At 37.0% G+C, this 22662-nt stretch overlaps 1 protein-coding gene across 1 annotated transcript; it reads right to left on the bottom strand.

Annotated features, from left to right (window-relative positions):
- Positions 1–2668: 2668 nt before the first annotated feature.
- On the bottom strand, positions 2669–22294 carry ALB (albumin). The gene is made up of 15 exons (XM_003772837.3): positions 22158–22294; positions 21066–21123; positions 19243–19375; positions 18691–18902; positions 17593–17725; positions 14718–14815; positions 11488–11617; positions 9440–9654; positions 8265–8397; positions 7548–7645; positions 6407–6545; positions 5863–6086; positions 4595–4727; positions 3549–3624; positions 2669–2840 (listed from the first exon to the last, which is right to left on the bottom strand). The coding sequence occupies exons 1-14, from the start codon at positions 22234–22236 to the stop codon at positions 3583–3585; spliced, it is 1827 nt and encodes a 608-aa protein (XP_003772885.1). The 5' UTR covers positions 22237–22294; the 3' UTR covers positions 2669–2840; positions 3549–3582.
- Between the last annotated feature and the right edge of the window lie 368 nt (positions 22295–22662).

Genomic DNA, 22662 nt, shown 5'->3' on the forward strand with positions numbered 1-22662 from the left:
CAGATGTGCCTAGGCAATCCATTCACAAGGTTGAACTTATTTAATGATAATGAAATTCTGGGAGTGAAAAAGAATTACTAAATGAAAAGGATTAGAAGGCTTCTACATCATCCATTCCTGGAAGGATTAAAGGGAAAAGTCCTAATATGATCCAGAATGCAATAAATCAAGAGAATGGCCATTTAAAACATCTAGAATTAGATATCTAATTCTTAGGTAATTAGATATCTAAGAACTTTGTATCATAAGTCTCAGGCCTGTCTCAAAAACAATTGTCATTTCTGTAATTCATCTTAATTCTTAAATTTGGCTTCACTTGTGATTCTTAGAAATGATAGTAGAAAATAATTCAAAATGATTGGTAGTAATAATGATCTTGGCAATATCCCTATGGCACTACAGTCAAACGCTCATCCCATTATTTCCAAATATGGTACTGTCTTTAAAAAGGTGCTAAACACAAATCATTTAATGACCCAAGACCTGAGATTCTAAGAATCCAGCATTATCTTCATTACAAGAGAGTCTTTTCTACTACATATATTCTTTAATGGATCTGGATGATTAAATGACCTTGAGTCATCTCCTAAAAGGTGATACCTTATGGAGAACTTTCACTGATACAATTCACCCTCCTAAGAAAGGTCCTGGCCTTTTTTTTTTTAAAGGACCTTTTTTTTTTTTTTTTTTTAGTTTTTCCTCATTCTATCTCAGTTGATTTTTTAAATCTTTTTTTGAGTTCTTTTATAAATTCTTTCTGGGCAGATAGCCATTTACCATTATTCTTTGGAGTAGGAAAGCTTTTTTTTTTTTTAATTTCAATGTCCTTTTCTGAAGATGAACCCTGGTCTTTCCTATTCCTGTAGTAAATTTCTATGATTGGTTCTTTCTCCTTTGCTCGTTTTTAAAAATGAGTGCTTATTAACATAAGCATCTGTAATCCTAGGGTGAAGAAATGGTGCATCTGGCTTCTCTTCAGTACTCCCTACTGACTTGGAACTTTAAACCAAGAACTCGACTCTCCTTCAATGCCCACAGCCAGCAGCGTCCCTGCCCCACTGCTTCTGAATTCACCAGGTGTGCTGGTTCCTTCTCACCCGGGCCTTGTCTCTTTAGCACAGCTGCATCTATGTTTCTAATGTGTGCTGAAGTTCCCCCAGTCCTCCCAGATTTAGACCCCTGAATTCCTACATTGTCTGGGAAGTAAAAGTTCCTGTGGTTGGGGCTGAGGCTATCCTAATCCTCCCCTCCCCAGCTAGTCCTAGGGCTTCTCCTTTGCTGTTTCTGAAGATCTAGCCTGGAGGTGTTTATACTTCACACAGGTTATAGCTCATTCCAGGATTCTTCTTAGGTTGGCCCAAGAGAACTCCTGTTCTTCCCCAAGTCTTATTTGTTTTTCATCAGTCTGTGTTCAACCTGAGGCACAATTTTGTTGTTGTTGTTTTTTGTGGAGGAAATCTGGAGACCTTGAAATTTTCTGACCTACTCTACCATTTTCCCAGACTCCTCCCCCAGACTGTTATGTTTCAATTAAATGGCACTTCTTAAATTCCTACTGTATGATAGTCACTGCTGGGTAAAAGCATTTACATTCTATAAGAAGACAAAACCATCTACACAGAGAAGCATATATGTAAAAATACAGAGGATTGTGTATAGGGTGATGACATTACCCTATACACAGGGTATACAGCAGGGATCAAGAAATGCCTCATGGAGGAGATGGCCTTGGTGCTGAAATTGGAAGGAAACTAAAAATCCTAAAAGATAAAAGTGAGAAGGAGGAAATACCAGGAATAGGGGACAGCCTGTGCAAAAATTCAGAGATGCAAAGTTATGTGTAAGGAAACAAGAAGAAAGCCAGTTGGGCTGGACAAGAGTACTAGTGAAAAAGAGCAATAGAAACTTAAGTGTGACAAGGAAGATTGTAGCCATCTTGTCACAAGTGGAGGTTATTGAAAAGGGACGTTAAATGACTTGCTCAGGGTCAAACAACTAATAAATGTTTGAGATCAGATTTAAATTTAACTCTTCCTGATTCCAGACTCTATCCAATGTACCATCTAGCTTCCTCTCCTTTTTAACACTTTTGTGTCACCTCCAATTAAAATGTTTTGTCCCCATCATTATTTTTCTCTCTCTTCCTCTATCTCTCTTCATCTGACTAGTTATTACCAAGTTGTCAGCTTGGAACCCCTTATCTTGCCTGGTTCTAAGTACTCAGCTATAATCCATGCCATGGCCATAAACTTCTGCCATATTTTCTATTGATGAAGAAACATGTTAATATTCTAGTGACTAGAAATTGCCTTCTGACCATCCTGGTCACAGGAATCACCCCGAAATTTTTAAATATATTATCAAATTAAAAATAAAAAAGAACCCAGAACTCATTTATATCATAATTCATTTAAATTAATGTTGATTTTCATGCATTTACAAGTATGAAGTTGGAGATCTTGGTCTGGGAAAAATAGCTAAAGGTGGGAGAGAAAGTCTAATTCAGACACATATATATATATATATATATATATATATATATATATATATACACATACAGAGAGAGAGAGAGAGAGAGAGAGAGAGAGAGAGAGAGAGAGAGAGAAGGGTAACACCTTCTGATACAACTCATCACACACCACAGAAAGATCAGTCCAAGACAATTGCCTTATAGTTCATGCTTTTCTTTATTACTTATTGCAACACTGGGGAAGGATAAAAAAAATTTAAGACAAAATTGATGTTTTTGTAACTCTGTTAGCTTGACACCAACAGAGAAACAAAATAGATGATGAATTTAGGGTCTTCAAATTCTGTCTTTGTCTTCTTCCACTGGCCAACTAGAAAACAAAATATACATATATATGATAAGTAAAAATGATTTTAAAATCTTGAGTTCAAAATTCTCTCCCTCTTTCCTTTCACATCCTTTCCTGAGACATTAAGCAGTTTGATACATTGTACATGTGCAATAATATAAAACATATTTCAATATTAGTCATGTTGTAAAAGAAGACACAGACCAAAAAATATGAAAAAATAGAAAGTGAAAAATATTATATTCCAAACTGAATTCAGACTCATTAGGGCTTTCTTTAAACATGAATAGCATTTTTCATCATGAGTCCTTTGGAATTATCTTGGATCACTGCATTGATGAAAATAGTTGTTATGCTACATCATGTCAAGAATAATAAGATTCAGTGTGAAACAGATCCCCAATCAGCCTTTATCCCAAGAAGGATGATTTCTTAAAGACCACAAGACTCTTTGACTAAGGTAGTCTGGTGGTATAGAATTAAATTCAGGCTCCAGTATTGTCCATATGCCAGGTGACATGGCATAGGCCACAGAATGCTGGTAATTTAAATCAAGAGATTTAGATTGGTAGCCCACCTCTGATGCTCATCATTAAATCATTTAAACTCAACTAAGACTAAGTATGTATCAGCTGTGAAATGTATTACTGCAATGTGGTCCCACAAAGTTGAAATCCCAGATACTTGACTTATCGATTTATTGCCAATGAAATACCCAAAGAGAGTTACCTGAAATGCTAGTATTGGCTTGTCCATCTGGTGTTTAAGCTAAGGCAGCTTGAGTTGTAGCAACGAGTTTGGGACCCTGCATGCAAAAAAAATCACAATTGTGTGAGAAAGTGATTCTCATCAAAGAATTTGGGAAGATATTTTGCATAACCATCCTTCAATGTTAGATTTCTACTAAAGGAAAAGGGTGTCTGTCTTTATATTCAACTTGTCTTGAAGCTATAGGAAAGTCTCTCTTGTGAAAGAGATATTAGATTGCTTTTGTTGGACCCCAGATGATGGCAAAGCCAGGAGAAGTAATGAGTAGATGTTACAGAGAGAAACAGGGAATTCTTCTCCCTCAAGGTCTTCAAGTTGAGCCCGGATGAGAAATTTTCAGGTAGAGAAGAGAGAATTCTTTTATGGGTGAGTGTTGGACTATATCAACAATTCTCAATTTTTTTATATTGAGAAATGATTTTCAATATAACTGGTTTCCTTGACACCTGTGTGTATTTAATTTTTGTGTATTTCAAAAACGTCATTCTGAAAAGGACTCCATAGGATTCAATAGAATGACAAAGAGATCCATGAAACAAAAAAGGTTAAAAATTACTGACTTTGATGGTTTCTGGGGTCCCTTCCAATCATACAATTTTGGATTCAGTGATTGGGTGAAACTGGATCTGTTTTACCTCTGTACAAGCATTGAGACTGGTCCTTTTCAAAAAGATGATCAGCTAAAGGAATTCTTCTATTAAATCTTATAAATTTTACATATGTATGATTTTCATTCAACCTAACACATAGGAGTCAGGGGAGACTGAAACCATTTGGACAAATGAAAAAAACTACAACTGCATAACAAAAATCAAGCATCCAATGGACACATGAAAATACTGTAGTCAAGGGAAAAAGGGGAATAAGCTCTTGCTTCAAGGATGAACAGTGATGACCTTGTAGGAAGCTAAGGTAAAAAAACCTAATATTCCTGGATAAACCTCCATTTGAGATATCACCAGGGACTCCCAAAGATAGATGCATTAAAAGAAAAAAGAAATCCGTACATCTTCAGCAAAGCAAGCTTCCTGGTTGTCAGCTTTGCAGCATTTGTCCACGAAGGCAGTGAAATCAGTAATGACACCCTTGAGTTGGTCATCAGTGATCTTGGGCTTGTGTTTCACAAGTTCTACAAGTATACTGAAATGAAAGAAAACACAGAAATGATCAGGGAATGTAAGGAGCAACCAGGCTGGCCAACCATTTTTCATCTGCCCCTAGCTCTAGGTTGTAAATTAGAGGGGAGAGGCTGACATTGAAGCCTGAAGTTTGGAGGAAGATGTGAATAAAGATGGTCCTTTTGAAAACATTAGGGCTTCCTTAGGACATTTCCCCTTCAGTAATCCTAGGCTTCGTCCCAACTAACCAGAGAGATGTTCCTTTAGTTGACATTGTCCACCATGACAGATCTACCAGATAGCTCTCTTGTAATGGGCTGAGGTTTGAGTTGATGTACTGAGGTCCCAAGTACGTGAGACTAAATAGTAATTGGACTATACTCTATTAATATACATGCTTGGATAAAGAATGGCCCCCGCCCACTCTCTGTGCAAGTCCTGATGTGTTGTATAGGAAATGACGATTTTGGGGGGTGGAGGCAGAGGGAGACAGGAAGAGAAGCTGGGAGAGATTGAGCCTGGGTTCCATGCTAGCAGCTGCTGGTCGTGTGGCTTCTGGTCTAGCTAGCTTCTTGACTCAGCTACACACATTGCTATTGCCCATTCTCTTCCACCTCCGATCTTTCTTCACTGAGAATAAAGACTGATGATTTTCCCCTAACCTGAATTCCTGACTCCGGCTGATTTTAAAATACGCAGTCTTCACACTCTCTGTTTGATTCTGTTTGGGGATAGTAGTAGACTTAGGCAAGTGGTTAGATGCCAAGAAAGATCTAGTGCTGGACTTGAAATCAAGACTCTGGGCTAGTTGCTTTATTTCTTTAGCCTCTGTTTTCTCATCTGTAAAATGGGATTCATAAATAGCCTTTACCTCTCAGGATCATTGTGAGGATTAAGTGAAATAAAATGCATAAAGCATTTTGGATATCTTAAAGTACCATATAAATACCAGTAGCTATCATTGCTATTAGATAAAATTCAATTATAGTCATTTTCTTTTGAATGACTCGAACGTGAATCGTTTTATAAATACTTTTCCCTAACAGATTCTTGCCCTGTGACAGAAAGGTTTGTTCATGCTGACAGGAGCTATCTTTCTCACTCTCAAGGAGGAAACAAATAATTTTGAGACAAGCAGGAGACCTGACACTCCTTACCCCTGTTTCTTGTCCTGTTTTTCCTCCTCAGGAAGTGTGCATAGGTCAGCATGGAAAGTGAATGTGTCTGCAGAAAATGGCTTGGCTACATATGTGTCATCAACTCCCAAGGCACTGAGGCAGGGTCTGCGGTTCACCAAGGAGTCCTTGCAGCATTTGGTGATTCTGTCGCTCACTGGTGTCTTCTCATGCAGGCGGCACAGATTGTCAATGACGATGGCCAGCTGAAGAAAAAAGAAAATGTCAGGTGAATTCATCAAATGGGCAAGGGGAGCACATTGCTATTTAACAGACTAAATCAAACTGCTATATTGAAGCCACACTTATTCATTGCCTCAATCTAATTTCAAACATTGAATGTTTAAGCCTCAATTCCATGAGCAATTAGAAGCTTCTGAAAGTGTGGGGTTTTTTAAAAATAAATAAATCAAGATTTTTTTATGTGGGATTGTTTAGGTCCTCTGCCATGGATTTTTTAAATTGGCATCTCAAAGTGAAAACTCACAATAGGATGAAAGTAGAAAAGAAAAGAAAATAAACTCACATAACCCTCAGCACAGCCCAGTTTTTCATTGTCACTGACTTTACAGCATTTAGAGCCAACTTTTGCCAACTTATGTCCAAGGGCGAGCAATGTTGGGGTTGACACTTGAGGTGCTTTCCTGGTGTATCGGACCAGCAATCTGTAATTATAATGTTCAAGTGTTTGTAGTCAAAGAATCACTTTTTAGTAAAATAATAATAATAATTGCATTTTAAAACTTGTCAAGCAGCAAACACCAACCCAGAGTCAGCTTGACATCTTTAAACTGACCATCCCTGGCAGTCAATATGGCTCTTCCATTTTTCTCCTTCCCTGACTCTCCACTGCCATGGCATCTACCACTAATCTGTTCTCCTCTGTGCTGTGATTTGCATAATGCTGGAATATGAGCCTTCATAAATCACCTCAATCATGTTCACTTTTTTAATGATGTAAGTTTCCCAAATATCCCAGTTTCCCCCAATATTTATCTTTCATACACAGGTCTTTCTTAAATGTGGCACTTAAATAATGCTTTAGTCTCCACCACCTCTTTGTATTCTATAAATTTATTTTCCCATTACAAATAGTAATCCATCCATTTATTTGTCCTCAACCATTTTGTTAACATTTCAAATGTTGACCCAAGCCTTATAGTTGCCTGAGCAAGTCTGGCTTTCTTTGCTCTGTTGCTTTCTTTTGTAGTTTTTTTTAAACATTTTATCCCATTATCTTTTAAGTTTTGATTTCCGATGCTGAAAAATCTATTTAGTTCAACATTGGATCATTGATTTAGAACAGGAAAGGATCTTGGAGGTCATAGAGTCCAACACTTTCATCTTACAGTGAAGGAAACCGAGTCTGTTACTTGCCCAAGACTAGATAGCTAGCAAATGTCATTCAGGTCAGAATCAAATGCCAAATTCAGGTCTTCCTGACTCCAAGCCCAGTGGCCCTTTTACTGTCCAATGCTGCCTAAATCTATAAGGTCAGCAGACCTTCCAAATGCTACTCCTGCACTCCCAGTTTTAAAAGAACCAAAAGCTTACAGAGCACTTTGAAAACGAAAGTTGAAGCTTTTGTATTTTATTGTCTTTTATAAGACATACTCCTATTAAACCCTAAATATTAAAAATTGATCAAGCAGCAAGGTCCCACTTACGCATTTTCAAAACCATACTCTCCAACTTTGTCAAAAAGGTCACAGTTTTCCTTGATTAAATTCTGGCTTTCATCAATAAAATTTTTGCGATGTTCACCCTGAAAGAGAATAAGATAGTGTTTGTATTATGTCCTGTCTGGATATGTTGTATATATTGCTTATGGTTTTTCACTGATTATACCCCAGTTTAGAACTAATTTCACGCAAAAGCATATCTAAAATATCAAAAAAGGATCTTCAAGATTTCTCTATGAGGACATTCCAGTTCCAATGCCTAATGACCCTCAGGCTCAGGAAAACCCCAAAATTCTTGAGTCTCTTTTAAATTGTACCTCTCATAATGTTTTTTTTTTAATTTTGTCTTCAGTAAAAATGTAGAAAATCCAAACCTTTTCCGTTGTTAAAGAGCTGTTCTACAATGAGAGTCTCATCTGAAACCTTCCTATCTCTAGGGCAGCTCTTCTTAATTTTTTTTTTAACCATTGCTCATAACATCTTGATTTGAAAGCCCAGAATGAGACAAGATTCACAAGAAAAGATCCAATTACCCTTCCTTTGATTTTACTTTGCAAAAAAAGATAAGTGAGAAAGAGATACATAGATTCACAGATACATAGATACAGATGTGCTGTGCTATCATTTCCAGATCAAGCAATCCTGAGCACATGCCATCCCCAAGAAAGTACTTTGATTTTTCCTTTCTTATGAGAAACCTACCGCTTTAGCATAGCAAGTGGGAGGATCGGCTGTGGCGCAGCACTCCTCAAGTGTGGTTTCGTAGTCCTTGGCAATTCTAAGTAGTGTGGTTACAGCAAGCTCAGGGTGTCTTCTTCCATTGTCATACAAATAGCTTAAAAATGAAGATCAAACAGATGTCAGCATAGTAAGGAAAAGGACCAGTCCTCAGCATTATCTTCTATTCTGAGGTTCCATGAATTTTGTAAAATTAAAAGAACAACAAAAATGCTAAGAAAAAATGTTTAGATTTAACATTGCTCATCGGTGTCTATACTGACTGATTTAACAGATGGGTTAAATTTTCCTTTTTTTTTTTTTTTCAAAAAAAGTCTTACGTTATGTGAAGTCTTATTGTATAATATTATAACATATCACTGAGTCCAGAGGACAGCAGAAATAAATCTCCAGTTCCACACTTATTGCACTGAATTCCATACTGCTTTCTACCATTACTTAGTCGTCACATATCTGGATGGCTGTTGGTTTCTCAACTGGTCTGTACATTCAGTCTTAGACTTCTTTGTCTCCCTTGCAATGCCCTGTTAAGAACTGTGACTATAATGCAGACTCAACAAATATTTGTCCAATGAATGGGAGTGAATGTATGGATGGATAGATGGAGGGATATTTTAATGAACAAAAATCATCTTGGCAGGCAGGGAAAATGTAAAGCTTCCCTTTCTTCCCTAATAAATGAATGATAATGTCATCAAGCCGGAAGGCCATAAAGTGGGTCATTTTCAGAGATTAAAGGGGCCTCCGAGGTCTTTTGTACTCCTCCAACCAGCACATGTCCAAAACTAATCCAAGTTCCCATATATCTGTCCTCTCTGGACCAGCAAAGCAGTTATGACTTCCTGCCATCATTATCTGTTCTTGAACTTGAAGGGAAAAAAGTCTATTTCATGGAGCCAAAGATGAAATACAATTATACTGAAGTACAGTCATGGATCCCATAACTAAGCCCATCAGAAGGCACAAAGAAGGTTTGTCTCTATTTTTGCCTAAAAGGCTTGAGAGAGGAATAGGATACAGAATGAGGAAAAAGGCAAGGAGTGGCCAACTATTCTATAAAAGTGAAGCAAATAGACAATCAGATAAATGGTATTCAGCACATGAATGACACACATGAACAATATTAAACGTTAAATTACGTGGCTAAGAAGAGGTCTTTTGCTTCTTTGTAGTTTTGGCAAGCGTCCTTGGTGTTTACGTATTCAGCAAGAAGGTCAGGGAGGCCATCAGGAATAGCATCATTCCCCAAATCAGCGATGCACTGGCTCTTCTCTATCAGAGGCTTGTCACAGCACTCTCCAAGTTTGGTGGAAATTGTTTCTTTGTTGTTACAAAGGTATTCAGAAAGAGCCACCTACAAGCAATTAGATAGAAGTGATTAATTCAATAAATGTCTTGGGAACTCCAATTCAATTTTGCCTTTCTCTTCTAGAATGCCTTGGAGAACCTTCCTATTTTTAACAAGCTGTCCTTCACATAGGTCTCTTCCTCTGAAGTCCCTTCCATATCCTTGCAGCCTCAGAAAACTGATGTTCCCCTGGAGATATCTCATTCCTGTCTGCCCTCTCCAGAATGGGATGTCCTTTTCTCATTCTTTGCCTCAGTTCACACAGAGAGATACTAGCAGGGGTCCTCAAACTACGACCCACGGGCCAGATGCGGCAGCTGGGGACATTTATCCCCCTCACTCAGGGCTATGAAGTTTCTTTATTTAAAGGCCCACAAAACAAAGTTTTTGTTTTTATTATAGTCCGGCCCTCCAACAGTCTGAGGGACAGTGAACTGGCCACCTATTTAAAAAGTTTGAGGACCCTTGCGACTAGACCAAGAGAGAATGAGGAAGATGTCTTGCTTTGAAATTCAATCCAACCAGATGAATTACCCTATCCAATCCCTAATGGTTTTTAATCTACTTCCCCTAAGTGATTCTTTCTTTTCTCCTGCACTTCATTATTTGGACCGCAGCTCAAGCCTCTCCCCACTCTTGTCCATCCTCCACTTGGCTAATTTTTCCAAGACTTAGGTCTAACCAGGTCACTCCCTTATAACCAAAGTGCTCCATAGTCTGTCCCCTTTCTACCTTTCTAGTCTTCCTACACTTTACTCCTTTCCACAAACTCTTCTGTGTAGGGACACTGGCCTGCTTTGCACTGGCTGTCCCTCATTCATCAATGCTCTGGTACCCCTCACTTTTGCCACTTAGTTTTCCTGTCTTTTTAAAAGATAGATTAAGAGGTGCTTCAGTTGTAAATTCCCTCCTCAGATAACCTTCCATGTACTCTGTATATATCTTGTATATTCATTATTTATTCACATGCTGTCTCCTCCCATCAGAATTTAAGTTTTTTGAGGACAGGAAGTATTGTCTTTCTTTGCATATACAACACACACACACACACACACACACACACACACACATATCGCACAGTATCTGTCATATAATAAATGCTTGATAAATGCTTATTAACTGTCTGACCAACTGGATAGCAGTCATATTTACCTTAGTGTCCATCAGTTTTTTCCCCAAGATAACAGCAAAAATGACAATAATGACTCCATTAAGAATTAATTTTGGTAAGGGGAATAATAGAGAAAATTTGAACATATTAAGAATCATGGGAGTTTCCTCAAGGAGTGGAAAAATTTCTCAGAATAAGAGTTAGGGGGAAGCAATGAGAACACTAGAAACAAACCTTGTCTACTGTATTTCACCATCTTGCTAATGACCTCTCTTATTTTATCATGCAGCAAGTAATTACTAAGTGCCTTCCAAATACAAAGTATTATGCTAGGTCTCAGGAATTCAAAGTCAAAAAGCGCTTATCCTTCAAGAACTTATGTTCTGGCCAGGGAAATAACAAATATAAACATAAATATGTAAAAATATGTACAAGTCAATACATGGTAATGTTCTGTAGGAAGAAATAAGCAGTTGAGGAAATTAAAAGAAAGACTTCCTCTTGAGAGGTATACTTAATCTTACTCTACTGCCTGGCATACAGTAGGTGCTTAAAAATGGCATTCTGAAAGACTGAGGTGAGGTTTAAAAGAAACTAGGGATTTGAATTTATTCATTATGATTCCTCTTATCCTAAATTTATCAAATTTCTGTTTAAAAAATTGAGATAAGTATATCATAGAGAAGCTTACATAACAACAATATGGCTTAATGTCAGTAAATACTTACTCTATCATCAGCACACTCCAACAGGTCACCATGGCAACATTCAGTATGAATCTTAGCAAGATCTTCCACTATTTTGTGAATTTCAGCAAAATCAGCCTTAGGGAATTTCTGGCTTAGCCTAGCTACAAGCCTAAAAAGATAATCCAGAAGAGGTAAATAATTAAAACTTAAAGTTCACATGAAAATTTTCTGAAAATCATTTTAGTTGCTATGAAATTTTTTCATGAGTTAACACATAGAAAGTATTTGGCAAGGTTATGAATACAGTATCAGTGCTGACTTTGAACCATCATCACCATCACTACCTGAGTCTGGAATGAGGAACATGAATTCAAATTCAGCCTCACTATGTGACTCCAGGCAAATTATTTAATCCCTATCTGTTTCTTCATCTGCAAAAAATGGAATAATAGTAGCAGCTACTTTCCAGGCTTGTTGTGAGGATAAAATGAGATAACATTTGTCAAAACACTTTGCAAACCCAAAAGCATGATATGCATGCTAGTCATTATTAATTGTTACCAATGCCAGCATAATCCCTTATGAGGCACTATGGGTTTATGATCAGTAAAGAAGGCCAGAGTAATTAACCATTTCAACATAATCATAGAGCTATGAGATGTCTTCTGAAACTAGCCATTATCCCTCCAAATACTGCACCAAAACCTGTTAAAAAATGATCTATGTTTCCCTAACTTGTAAGGATCCCAAAGAACAGAGAATCCTAAGTTTTGAATTTCTTACAAGGGGTCTTAAGCATCCAGATGCACATGTTAACCTGCATTGTTGATCAGAAAAAAAAAAAAAAAACTAGGTTTTCATTTAGCCACAGGAAATAAATACATGGAATGTTTATCAAGGAGTTAACTGGTCTCCTTAAGAAGAAAACTACTTCCAGGTCTCACAAGAGGGAGATTTGGGCAGGGGATGATGAAAGGATTGGGGTGAGTGGGAATAGAAAAAGGTTCCTCAGTTCTGACAGGGTTAGCACATGCTGACTTTGATAAAACACCTTAAGGTTATAAAGTGCTTCCATATATATTTCAGCAGAACTCCACCACCTAAAATAGTGTATTTAATGTGTATCTCTCTTTTACAGAAGTAGACTGGTTTTCCCAAAGTCCCAAAGCTAGTAAGATGCCAAGTAGGAATCCTAATGAAGTCCTTTTTTAAACATTCTATTTCATTGGAAACTTAACAATCATCAACACAAATAAACTTTATGAAAAGAAAGATTATATATTTTAAAATACCTGTGACCTTCTGTAATAAACTGATTTTACAATCTATTTTCAGTCATATATTCACAAACACATAGACATATACATGTGCATACATATATGTTGTACATGTGCATGTGAGAGACTCTGACCAAATCACTCAACCTTTCATTTTTCTACACAACTCTCTAAGATTAGAAAGAAGTTGCAGAGAAATGTCAACTTCCATTAGTAAAGACTATGATCTCAAGACTTCTCCATAAAAATCCCTGTTCCAGTCCTCCTATCCCTCTATACATACTTATAGAGAAATATGCATAAACAAATATAGTTCTGTTTGTGTCCCCCTTCTGCATTTTTTCTTTTAAAAGATGCTTTTTTCCCATCTCTATCCCTACCCATTAATCTACCTCTTCTTTGTCTATCTCACCTCCATTTGAAACACTCCCTGTAATAAATCTGCATGTATAGTTACTTAGCAAAAAAGGCAATACACTGACCAGGTCAGAGATGTATATACTTCCTTCTGCACCCCTACTCCATCACGTGCCTCCCAAGGACTTGCATCATTAGTGATTTGAATCCACTATTACTCTAAAAAGCCAAAGACTTGGACATCTCTTCTTTTCAATTCTATTACTAAATATGGCATGTATTTCTGTCCTCAACTTATCAAATGTTGCTTTCAAATCCAGAGTTTTTGTATGTGGTTTTTAAGATCTTCCTTCTTATCATTTATTTTGGAGATGGGGAAGGATTATCCAATCCTTAGTATTAACGGTGACCTTCATTACTATATTTCTTATGGTCTTAGAAGGCAAAAACCACGATGTCTATTATTCTCTTTGTAATTTCTAAGTACTTAGTAAACATGGTCACCTAAAGATTCTATAAGGTACTTTGGGAAACCCCATAACAATGAGATACTTTGGGTAGTCAACCCAACGTAGATGGATACTTTTATAATGAAAATAGAATCAGGGTTTAGCTCGGCTGAATGAACCAAACTGAGCAGTAAACACAATCAGACTCCTTTACCGATGTGGCAGGAGTAGGAATTGGAACAATAATCTCAAGCAGGATGGGATTGTGGAATAAATCCCTCCCAAAAAGCCCCTCTAGTACTCTAAGTTTGAGGATAAACCTTTCTAGGTCTTATTATAAAACTGAAATAGAAAATGCTTGTCACTTTTATTACAAGGACTAACTAAACAGGAAATGTTCAATTCTAAAATAATTAAATTGACTCGTGTCATTTTTATTGATCCTATTTGCAGTTAATTGACTCTCTCCTATAACTGCCTAAATTATGATTCTTTGTCTCTGAACTTAGTGCAAAAATACATTGTCCTGTAATGAGCTAAGTATAGAAATCCAGTTCTTCTACTAACCATTGTTCAATTATTGCCTGAAGGAATTCTGCCATGCCTGGAGGATGAGGGTAGATGCAAAGCAAATGTTCCTTCAAGGATGACTAGTTTGCTATCCAAAGAAATCTAGCCCACTATCTTTTAACCTTGCAGGTGAACCCAAAAAATGAAATTTTTCTAAGTCACAAGAGGAAGGAAGGAGGCTATTGCTAGACCCTCATTTCCAACTTCCAATCAATCATATTATTTCCTGTGCCTCAGCTAATATAACAATCATATTGTCTTCAACCCCATGATGTCACCTATTCTGTATTATTGTTTGTTCTATCCTTATAAAAATGAGTTGCATCTTAAATTCTTTGTTTTTTTTCATTAATTGAGATAGTCTTTAGATTCATTCTACTAGGGGGTAGTTAGTTCACTGTAAATAAAATATTATCTTGCTTGGGAAAAGTGCCTCAGTTTACCATTTTGTTGAATTTCACTTGGGATATGTTTTTTTACTGCTTTGGAAATGAAGAAATTAACAACAAAAAATGGTGATAGCTATGGATATTGTAATCCCAGATCTTTTTCTGTCTTTGTTTCTTTTCTTCAAGAAATACAAAGGTTTTTAGACAAATGGAGCTTAGAGACTTACCCAGCCTTGACAGCTCTCTCTCCAAATTCATCTAAACTGGAGCATCGGAATCGTTGTTTTGCTCCTGAACTTATGACTTTATCTCTTAAAACAGAGAGCTGTAGGAAGAAGAAATCACCTCTTTCAAAAATAATTTTCCCTTTTTTCATTAATATGAAAAATAATTTCCCCACAAAACCCTCACAAATTAATCCAACATTTTCTTCATAATTTAATTCAAAATAAGGGGTTTAACCTGAATTTCATGAATAAGAGACAGAGACAGAGAGAGACAAAGAGAGATAGAGACAGAAAGAGACAGATACAGAGAGAGAAAGGGGGCAGGGGTTATGTTTCAATATTATTAGTTCCTTTCATAATTTTATGCTTTTCCTTTTATGTACCCAAAGACCTGATTATGAAAAGGATATATAAGCTTCACTAGACTGCCAAAGGGATCCATTACACAAAAAAGTTAAAAAATCCTGCTTTATATGAAGATGGGATTTCTCACCCACCAATAATAAAGTATGCACTTGGACTTTTTTTCTCTATAGTAGTGACAGATTTTTGGACTAAGTCCTTGATGCACACTTTCCTGGTGCCTCTTATGCTAAGGTAATAAAATTAGAAGACTATTATTCAGATTTAAGAATGGTCTGTTATGATCTCCCCAACTTGTAATACATTGCAAATTCCAAAGAAAAAGAAAATATTTTGAGTTTTCTCTTGGTGACTCTAGGACCTTGTAGGTATCTAATAAGGGACTGCTAATTGCTTGTTGGATTGGAATTGAAGCTAGGACCTTCATTTCTATTAACTTTATGTGAGAATCCATTGAGTTAATTAGGCACAAACAGAATAATTAGTTAACTGAATGTTTAACCTCAGTGGACCTGTTTCCTCATCTGCAATGAAATTATTAAACATAAGAATCTCTAAGGCCTCTCCCAGTTTTCAATCTCTGCTCCTATCTGCACTATAACATCTTTAACATTCTATATCCTATTGGAACAAGCTATATATCTTTGCTAAGTAGGATATATTCTACACATTTGTAAAATTATATAGCTTATGTTATTCTCAAAGAGAGTTTCAAAAGTATTTGACAGAAAATTTGTTAATAGTGTCAAAATTAAATTATTTATTTACTAAGCAACAGTACATTTGGGAATAAAGTGAAAATGTATAGGATTTGATGGGGATCCAAAAGGAGCTCATATACAAAAACCATCTCCTTCATTGGCTTACTATTGGTCTAAAATTTCACTCTTAGAGATTCATTCCTTCAGGGTAAGGAGCTGTATCTCTTAGAATCCTCTTTTTAAAAGGAAAACACCCTTAGGATGACAGTTCAATTATTAACAATTTCATGTGAATTACTTTACAAGATTATTTTTCAAAGAGAATGTTTGACTGAAAGAATGGTGTCAAAGAGAAAGGGAAGACGATAGAGTAATTTTCATGTGGGAAGACTCTTTTGGGGAAGAGTGGACTTGGGAATTTTACTGCAGTGGGATACTTTGAACAGTAAATAAGCAGTATAAAGATGCTAAATATTTCTTGGGGTATGGGAAAGACCCTAAAGGATCCAAGAAGAAAAACTTCACTGGCTTCCTAATTTTTGCCTAGGGTCAGACAACTAGATGGGTCAGTGCATAGAGTACTGAGGGTGGAGTCAGGAAGACTCACCTTCATGAGTTCTAATTTAGTCTCACACACTTACTAGCCGTGTGAACCTGTGTACGCCATTTATCCCTATTTGTATCTATAAAATGAGCTGGAAAAGGAAACGGCAAACCATGTTAGTATCTTTGCCAAGAAAAACCAAGCAGGATTACAAGGAGTCAGACACAATTGAAAAAGCCTGGACAAGAACATAACCATGTCATCAACTGCATCTTCAATCGTACCTAAATGTTCCCAATATCATCAGTCAGCACAAATCACTCTTCTGCCTGCAGTAGGGTCTGTCCATTCCAAATTCCCCCACAAATAGAAATCCCTATGCTTGGACACACACGTACAGGCAGATACACACACAATACTGATACCAGGTGCAGAAAGTTCTCAATTGCATTATTCCAAATAATGAAATGATAGAGTGGATTGGAAAGTTTAAGCAGCCTCTAGGCAGGCTTTATTACACTACCCTTCACAGACATGAGAACAGTTCTGAAGAGGAACAAAGAAAGAATCATATATTTAAAGTTGGGAAGAGCAGCAAGTATCATTCCCTCAAATTACAGATTAGAAAACTGAGGTCAGGAGAAATTAAGTGAGTTGCAGTACTAACTTACACAGTTAGTCAGCATCTGAGAGAGGGCTTCCACCCAAGTCTTCCTGACTTAACCCCACCCACACCCCCAAAGGTCTTCTCTCAAGCCAGAGCCAGGCCTCAAAAAGGTGCTAATTAATGATCATTGTAAAACATGGGACTTGTAGTGAAACAAGGTTGCCCACTATCACCTTTACTATTCAATATTGTATTAGAAATGCTAGCTTTAGCAATAAGAGTCGAGAAAGAGATTAAAGGAATTAGAGTAGGCAATGAGGAAACCAAATTATCACTCTTTGCTGATGATATGTTGGTATACTTAGAGAACCCCAGAGATTGTACTAAAAAATTATTAGAAATAATCCACACCTTTAGCAAAGTTGCAGGATACAAAATAAACCCACATAAGTCATCAGCATTCTTATATATCACTAATAAAATCCAACAGTTAGAGTTACAAAGAGAAATTCCATTTAAAATATGGGACTTTCTTGGGTCCATGTCAGGGATCCTACATTCTCTTCCTCTCTCCCTACTTTTTTCCCTTCCTCCCTCCTTCTCTCTCTCTCTCTCTCTCTTTCTCTCTTCCCCACTTTTTCTCCCTCTTTTATTAAATACCTTGTTGTCAAAGCAAGCGCCTTTGTCAGCCTCCTGGCAACATCCTTTCACTGCCTCCTTATACTGATGAGCGTAGGCAAGGAGAGCTGGGGCATAGAAGTAGGGGTGTCTTCTGGCAACCTCATACAGGTAGCTGAGAACAGGTAAAGAGAACAAAATGGTCACTTTTGAGTAACTATGGATAATAAATGTCCTCCATGCTGTATGATATCATTCAGAACCAGGGATAGCACTTTCCTCCGATTGAACCTATATGATTTTTATTGCCCTCTCTAATCCAGAGCTGTGATTTCATTGACCTTTCAGCTCTAACTAGGAACCAGTTGTGTCTAAGGCAACTATCCCCAAGAAGACCTGGAGCAAATGATATAAAAGCCTCCTCCCCATCCCCGACATCCCCATCCGCTGAGGAATGAATTTGGACACCCTGAGAGGGCAGCAAAAGGCCTGTGGAAGGCCAAGTGTAGACAATGATTCCCCAAGGCCCAGGATCTTCCTATAGAAATAAGCTATTACTGCCAGTTCAGGAGTAGATTCTATTTCCACTTTGATGAAAGTCCTATAAATGTTTTTGACTTTCTCTGACTCTACCACCTTTAGAATCCTAAATCTGGGTATACCTCTGAGCACAGGAAATTCTGAATAGAGAAACTCCCTCTATCTCTGCACATTGACCACTTTTCAATAATAGTCTTTGTCAAGCTGCCTGGGCCATTGAACCACAGAATTCTAGAGATAGAAAAGAGCTCAGTGTCCATCTGATCCAAGAGGCCCAGGGAGGTTGACTTGCCTTTGCCAATTAAATGGCAAAGTGGATAAAATACTAGGCCAGGATTCAGGAAGACCTGAAACATTTAGAACCTGGACTCAATAAAATGGAAATCATAACAGCATCTACCTGATTTGTGGCAATCAAATAAAAGAATATTTGTATTGTAAACCCCTTAGCGCCGGGCCTAGCCCATGGTAGGTGCTCCATAATTGCTTATTCCCCTTCCCTCTTGGTCCCACACAGTTAGTGTATGTGTCCTATGCCAGGGTTCCTTGAATCCTATGCTGGACCATTGGCCCCTACACTCATTTTCTGGTCTTACTTACAATCCCAGTACTCTGTTTTCATTCTCTTGGAAGTTTTTGCAGAGAGTCTCAGGTTCAGGGGCTTCAATTTTAGGAAGGTTTGGTTGGTCATCTTTGTGGCTCAGGAAACAGCGATGTCTCTCAGGTTCTTCCTTAGCACAGCAGTCTGCCATTTCGCCATAATTTTCCCGAAGACTTGGCACTTTACATAACTTATCACCTAAAAGTTCGTGCTAGGAAGAAAAAAATAGATCGTTAGTCCCTGACTTATTTAAAGCCCTGGGCATCCTTGACTTTCTTATTTGAATGGACCAAGACTCAGGAGACAAGAAGTTAGGAAAGGAAATTGCCTTAATAGCCTTCCATGCCTTTCAAATTATCTGACTTTCTTTTAGTTCAGACAACTCCTTGCATTTTTTTTAATGACAGGGAACAGTTCTGGGTTGGTATTTAGATGAGAAGTTCAAGAACAAAGAGAGAAATGGAACTTCTTAGTGGGACACATTACTATTGACTCTAATGTCCTATCTGAAATAAAATGAGAGGTCAAACTCAACTAAAGTTAATACTCACAAGGGATTTGCCACAATTTTCTGCTGATTCATCAGCAGCACAGCCTTTTGCGAATTCCACAACCTCAGACACTAATTTTACGTGATCTTCAAAAGGGCATTTCTGGAGGTACTGAGCAAATGTGATCAGAACTCTGAAACAGAGATTTCTTATGGTTACTGAAAGCAAAGATGGAATAAAATATAAAAATCCCATTATAAAATGTTTGCTATGGAGCAGCTAGTTGGTGCAGTGGCTAGAGCACCAGCCCTGAAGTCAGGAGGACCTGAGTTCAAATCTGGCCTCAGACACTTAACACTTCCTAGCTGGGTGACCCTGGGCAAGTCATTTAACCCCAATTGCCTCAGCAAAATAAATAAATAAATAAATGAATAAATAGACATATAAATGAAATAAAAAATAAAATGTTTCCTATGCTGAAGATCCAATTGCATCTATATTACCTCCAGGTTGTCTAGAAGACCATCTATACCTTGGCCAAGTTGACTACAGTATCAGTCCCTCAGAAGAGACAGGAATGGCATGTGCCACATGGGTAAACCATCACTACCACCTCAACCACCACCCCCTGTACTCCCACCCGTGACTCCATGCCCAAGGACCTAAGAATAGCAGCACCCCTCTAAGCCTACAGTTTGATTCTAATTTGACATCCTCACAGCCATTAAAAAGGGATCAGCCCTTCTAGAGATGAGATTTAGTAACTGTTTCTGAGGCTGCTTGCGGCCTCTACCTCTTTGACAGCCATAGCTACTAAAGAAAAAGAAAATTCTCATCACTGAAGTCCTTGGCAGTGTCAAATGGTTCAACATCAGAAGCAGAAAATAGTTTTATCAGTGGAAATGTCATTAAAGGAGAGATATTATCATGTTTTTTTGCCATTTTACCCTAAAGAATATGGAATTTTTCTATCTGTCATGTACATGGGTTCTCCTTGAAAACAGGGACTGCTTTGCTTTTCTATTTATGTGTATTTTTTTCCCTTAGCACAGTGTTTAATGCATGTTTTTTAATGCATTCACTCAAGGTTAAATATATATATTATGTCTTCCTCACTGCTCCTACCAAAGAATGGCGGGATAGGGAGAACAAGCATTTATAAAGTATTTACTATGTGCCAGGCAACTGTGCACAACACTACAGATATTAAGTCATTTGGTCCTTACAATCTTATACAAACCCTACTTTCAGATTCTCCAGTCACACTATATGATAAGTAACTGATAAGTTGAGAGTAATTTTCATCCCAAAGGCATTGGTATTTTGATAATTAAACAAATGAAATCAGGTCTCAAACATTAGCCAGTAGATAATGATTTTGTAGGTGAAGCAGAGGATCTTCCTAGTCCCCCTCAAATCATTCTATATGTAAGACAATCACTGAGTAACTGAATTCAATTCAATTAATTATCTAGGATCTTAAGACCTAGAAGACATGAGTGTAGAATCTACTTTTGATGCTTATTATACCACGCTTACTAGGCATGTGACCCAGGGGATGTCACTCAACTATCATCTGCTTCAATTTCCTTATCTGTAAAAATGGGGATAAATGTAGCATGTTCAATCGCCATCCTTGGTGACCATGTGGAAATGTGGAGCGCCTATTTCCAGTTATAAATGACATCAAGGCTTCTTTGGAGAGATGTTGAAAACTTCTTTAATTAACTTTTGAGCCAGAAACCAATGACAACTAACTATATTCCTTAGGAGAGGTGGCAGAAAGAGGGGAAAGGAACCCACTATGTAAGGTTTAAAGGAATAATGTCACAGTCAATATTAGTGAAAAAAAGTTAATTCAATTTTTCATTAATTATACTTACAGGCCTTTCACATTTTCTTCACCCAAATCTCTATACCGTTTGGCAATTTCACTTGTAGCTAGATGTAAAAAAAAAAAAGAACATTGATTTACATTTATGTACATATATATATATATATATATATATATATTAAACCATCAACTGAAGAAACCCTTATCCATTTGATTTACAAGAAAGCTTCTACCAGCACAGATAAATCTTTGTAGAATAGTCAAACTCAGTTCAGTATAACACCTGGACAGTTGTTGAATGGTAAAGACATTTATTGAATCATAATTTGAACTTTATGAATTCTTTGTTTTTTTCTCAAATCCAAAGTAACATTTTTATTTTTTATTTAGTTATTTTCAGTCATGTCTGAATATTCATGACTTTTTGGATATTTATTGGTTGTTAGTTTTGGAATTGTTGTTCATTATTCAAAGATAATGAAGTAGTTTTCCATTTCTTCTAATGCTTATTTTATAGATGATAAAATTGAGGCAAGAAGGGTTAAGTGACTTGCCCAATATCTTACAAACTAATAAGTATCTGAAGTCTTCCTTGAATTCAGGTCTTCCTGACTCTAGGCCCAGCACTTCATTTATCTAGCTGCCAAAGTAGAGTTAATTCTTCTAGAGCTCCTTCAGAGGAGTGACGGGAAGTCTGCCTGAAATACAAGTTCTATAAACCCAAACTCTAAGCATAAAATTTGTCTAATGGTTCTCGATTTCTATATACTGGGACAGGGCCGATGCAGTCTTAGTGAGGAAATGGGAGAAATAGGTTCCCTTTCTGTCATTTCAATTATTAGTGGTACTAATCAGTTATATGCGACTTTATAATATTGTATAACTTTAGGAAGTCATGGTGGCTACATTTTCTCCATCTGCAAAAGAAGATTACAGAAACTATCCTGTCTAGTTCATTGGCAATATTAGACAGACATATTAGGCATATGTTCTTTGACACTATATAGATACAATCATTCTGATGATTATTTTCCATCACAAAAGAAAATATACACAATGGCATCACAAATCTCCAGAGATTTAATCTTCATTTAGCCTCCCTTTCTATATTAAAAGAAGCCATGAATAGAAAATTTCTTACGTGCATCTCGACGGAAGATTTCCCTGGAATGAACAGAGCTGAAGAGGAAAATAAGGGAAATAAAGGTGACCCACTTCATCTTGTCAATTGTTTGTGGGAATTGGCAGAAGAAGGAAGGTAGGATGCTGAAAGAAGAAATGCACTAATATACTTTTTGAAACCAATAATTGTAGATTATTAACTTTGCATTTCATTTCCTCCCACTGATTACAAAATTTAGAATATTCTTGCCAAAATTGTGTTTGCCCAAATTCCTTGCACATGTTTGCCATCTGGAACTCTCTTCTCAAAAAGACCTTGCAAATTCATTAAACTTATGTAAAATATCTTATCAAATTATAAACAAGGATCTAAACTATTTGTACCTTTTATTCAGTACTATGTCCTTTATCCTAGATTCCCATTTGGACATTTTAGTGTGCAATAGTTGTAAAAATTTAACCAAGCTAGAAGTTAGGATTGGAAAGCTGCATGGACAAGGGCCTTAAGTTCCCAAATGTACCTT

Source organism: Sarcophilus harrisii, chromosome 6, assembly GCF_902635505.1.
Source record: "Sarcophilus harrisii chromosome 6, mSarHar1.11, whole genome shotgun sequence".
In the NCBI taxonomy this organism is placed as follows: Eukaryota; Metazoa; Chordata; class Mammalia; order Dasyuromorphia; family Dasyuridae; genus Sarcophilus; species Sarcophilus harrisii.

Bases quoted from the DNA above. Each gene is read 5' to 3' on its own strand.
- ALB (XM_003772837.3), bottom strand. From the start codon at position 22,236: ATGAAGTGGGTCACCTTTATTTCCCTTATTTTCCTCTTCAGCTCTGTT. The intron at 19,376-21,065 runs GTAAGTATAATT...TCTCTGTTTCAG, and splicing joins GAAGAAAATGTGAAAGGCCT to AGTTCTGATCACATTTGCTC. The intron at 7,646-8,264 runs GTAGGTTTCTCA...ATTCTCTTTCAG, and splicing joins CCACTTGCTATGCTAAAGCG to GGTGAACATCGCAAAAATTT.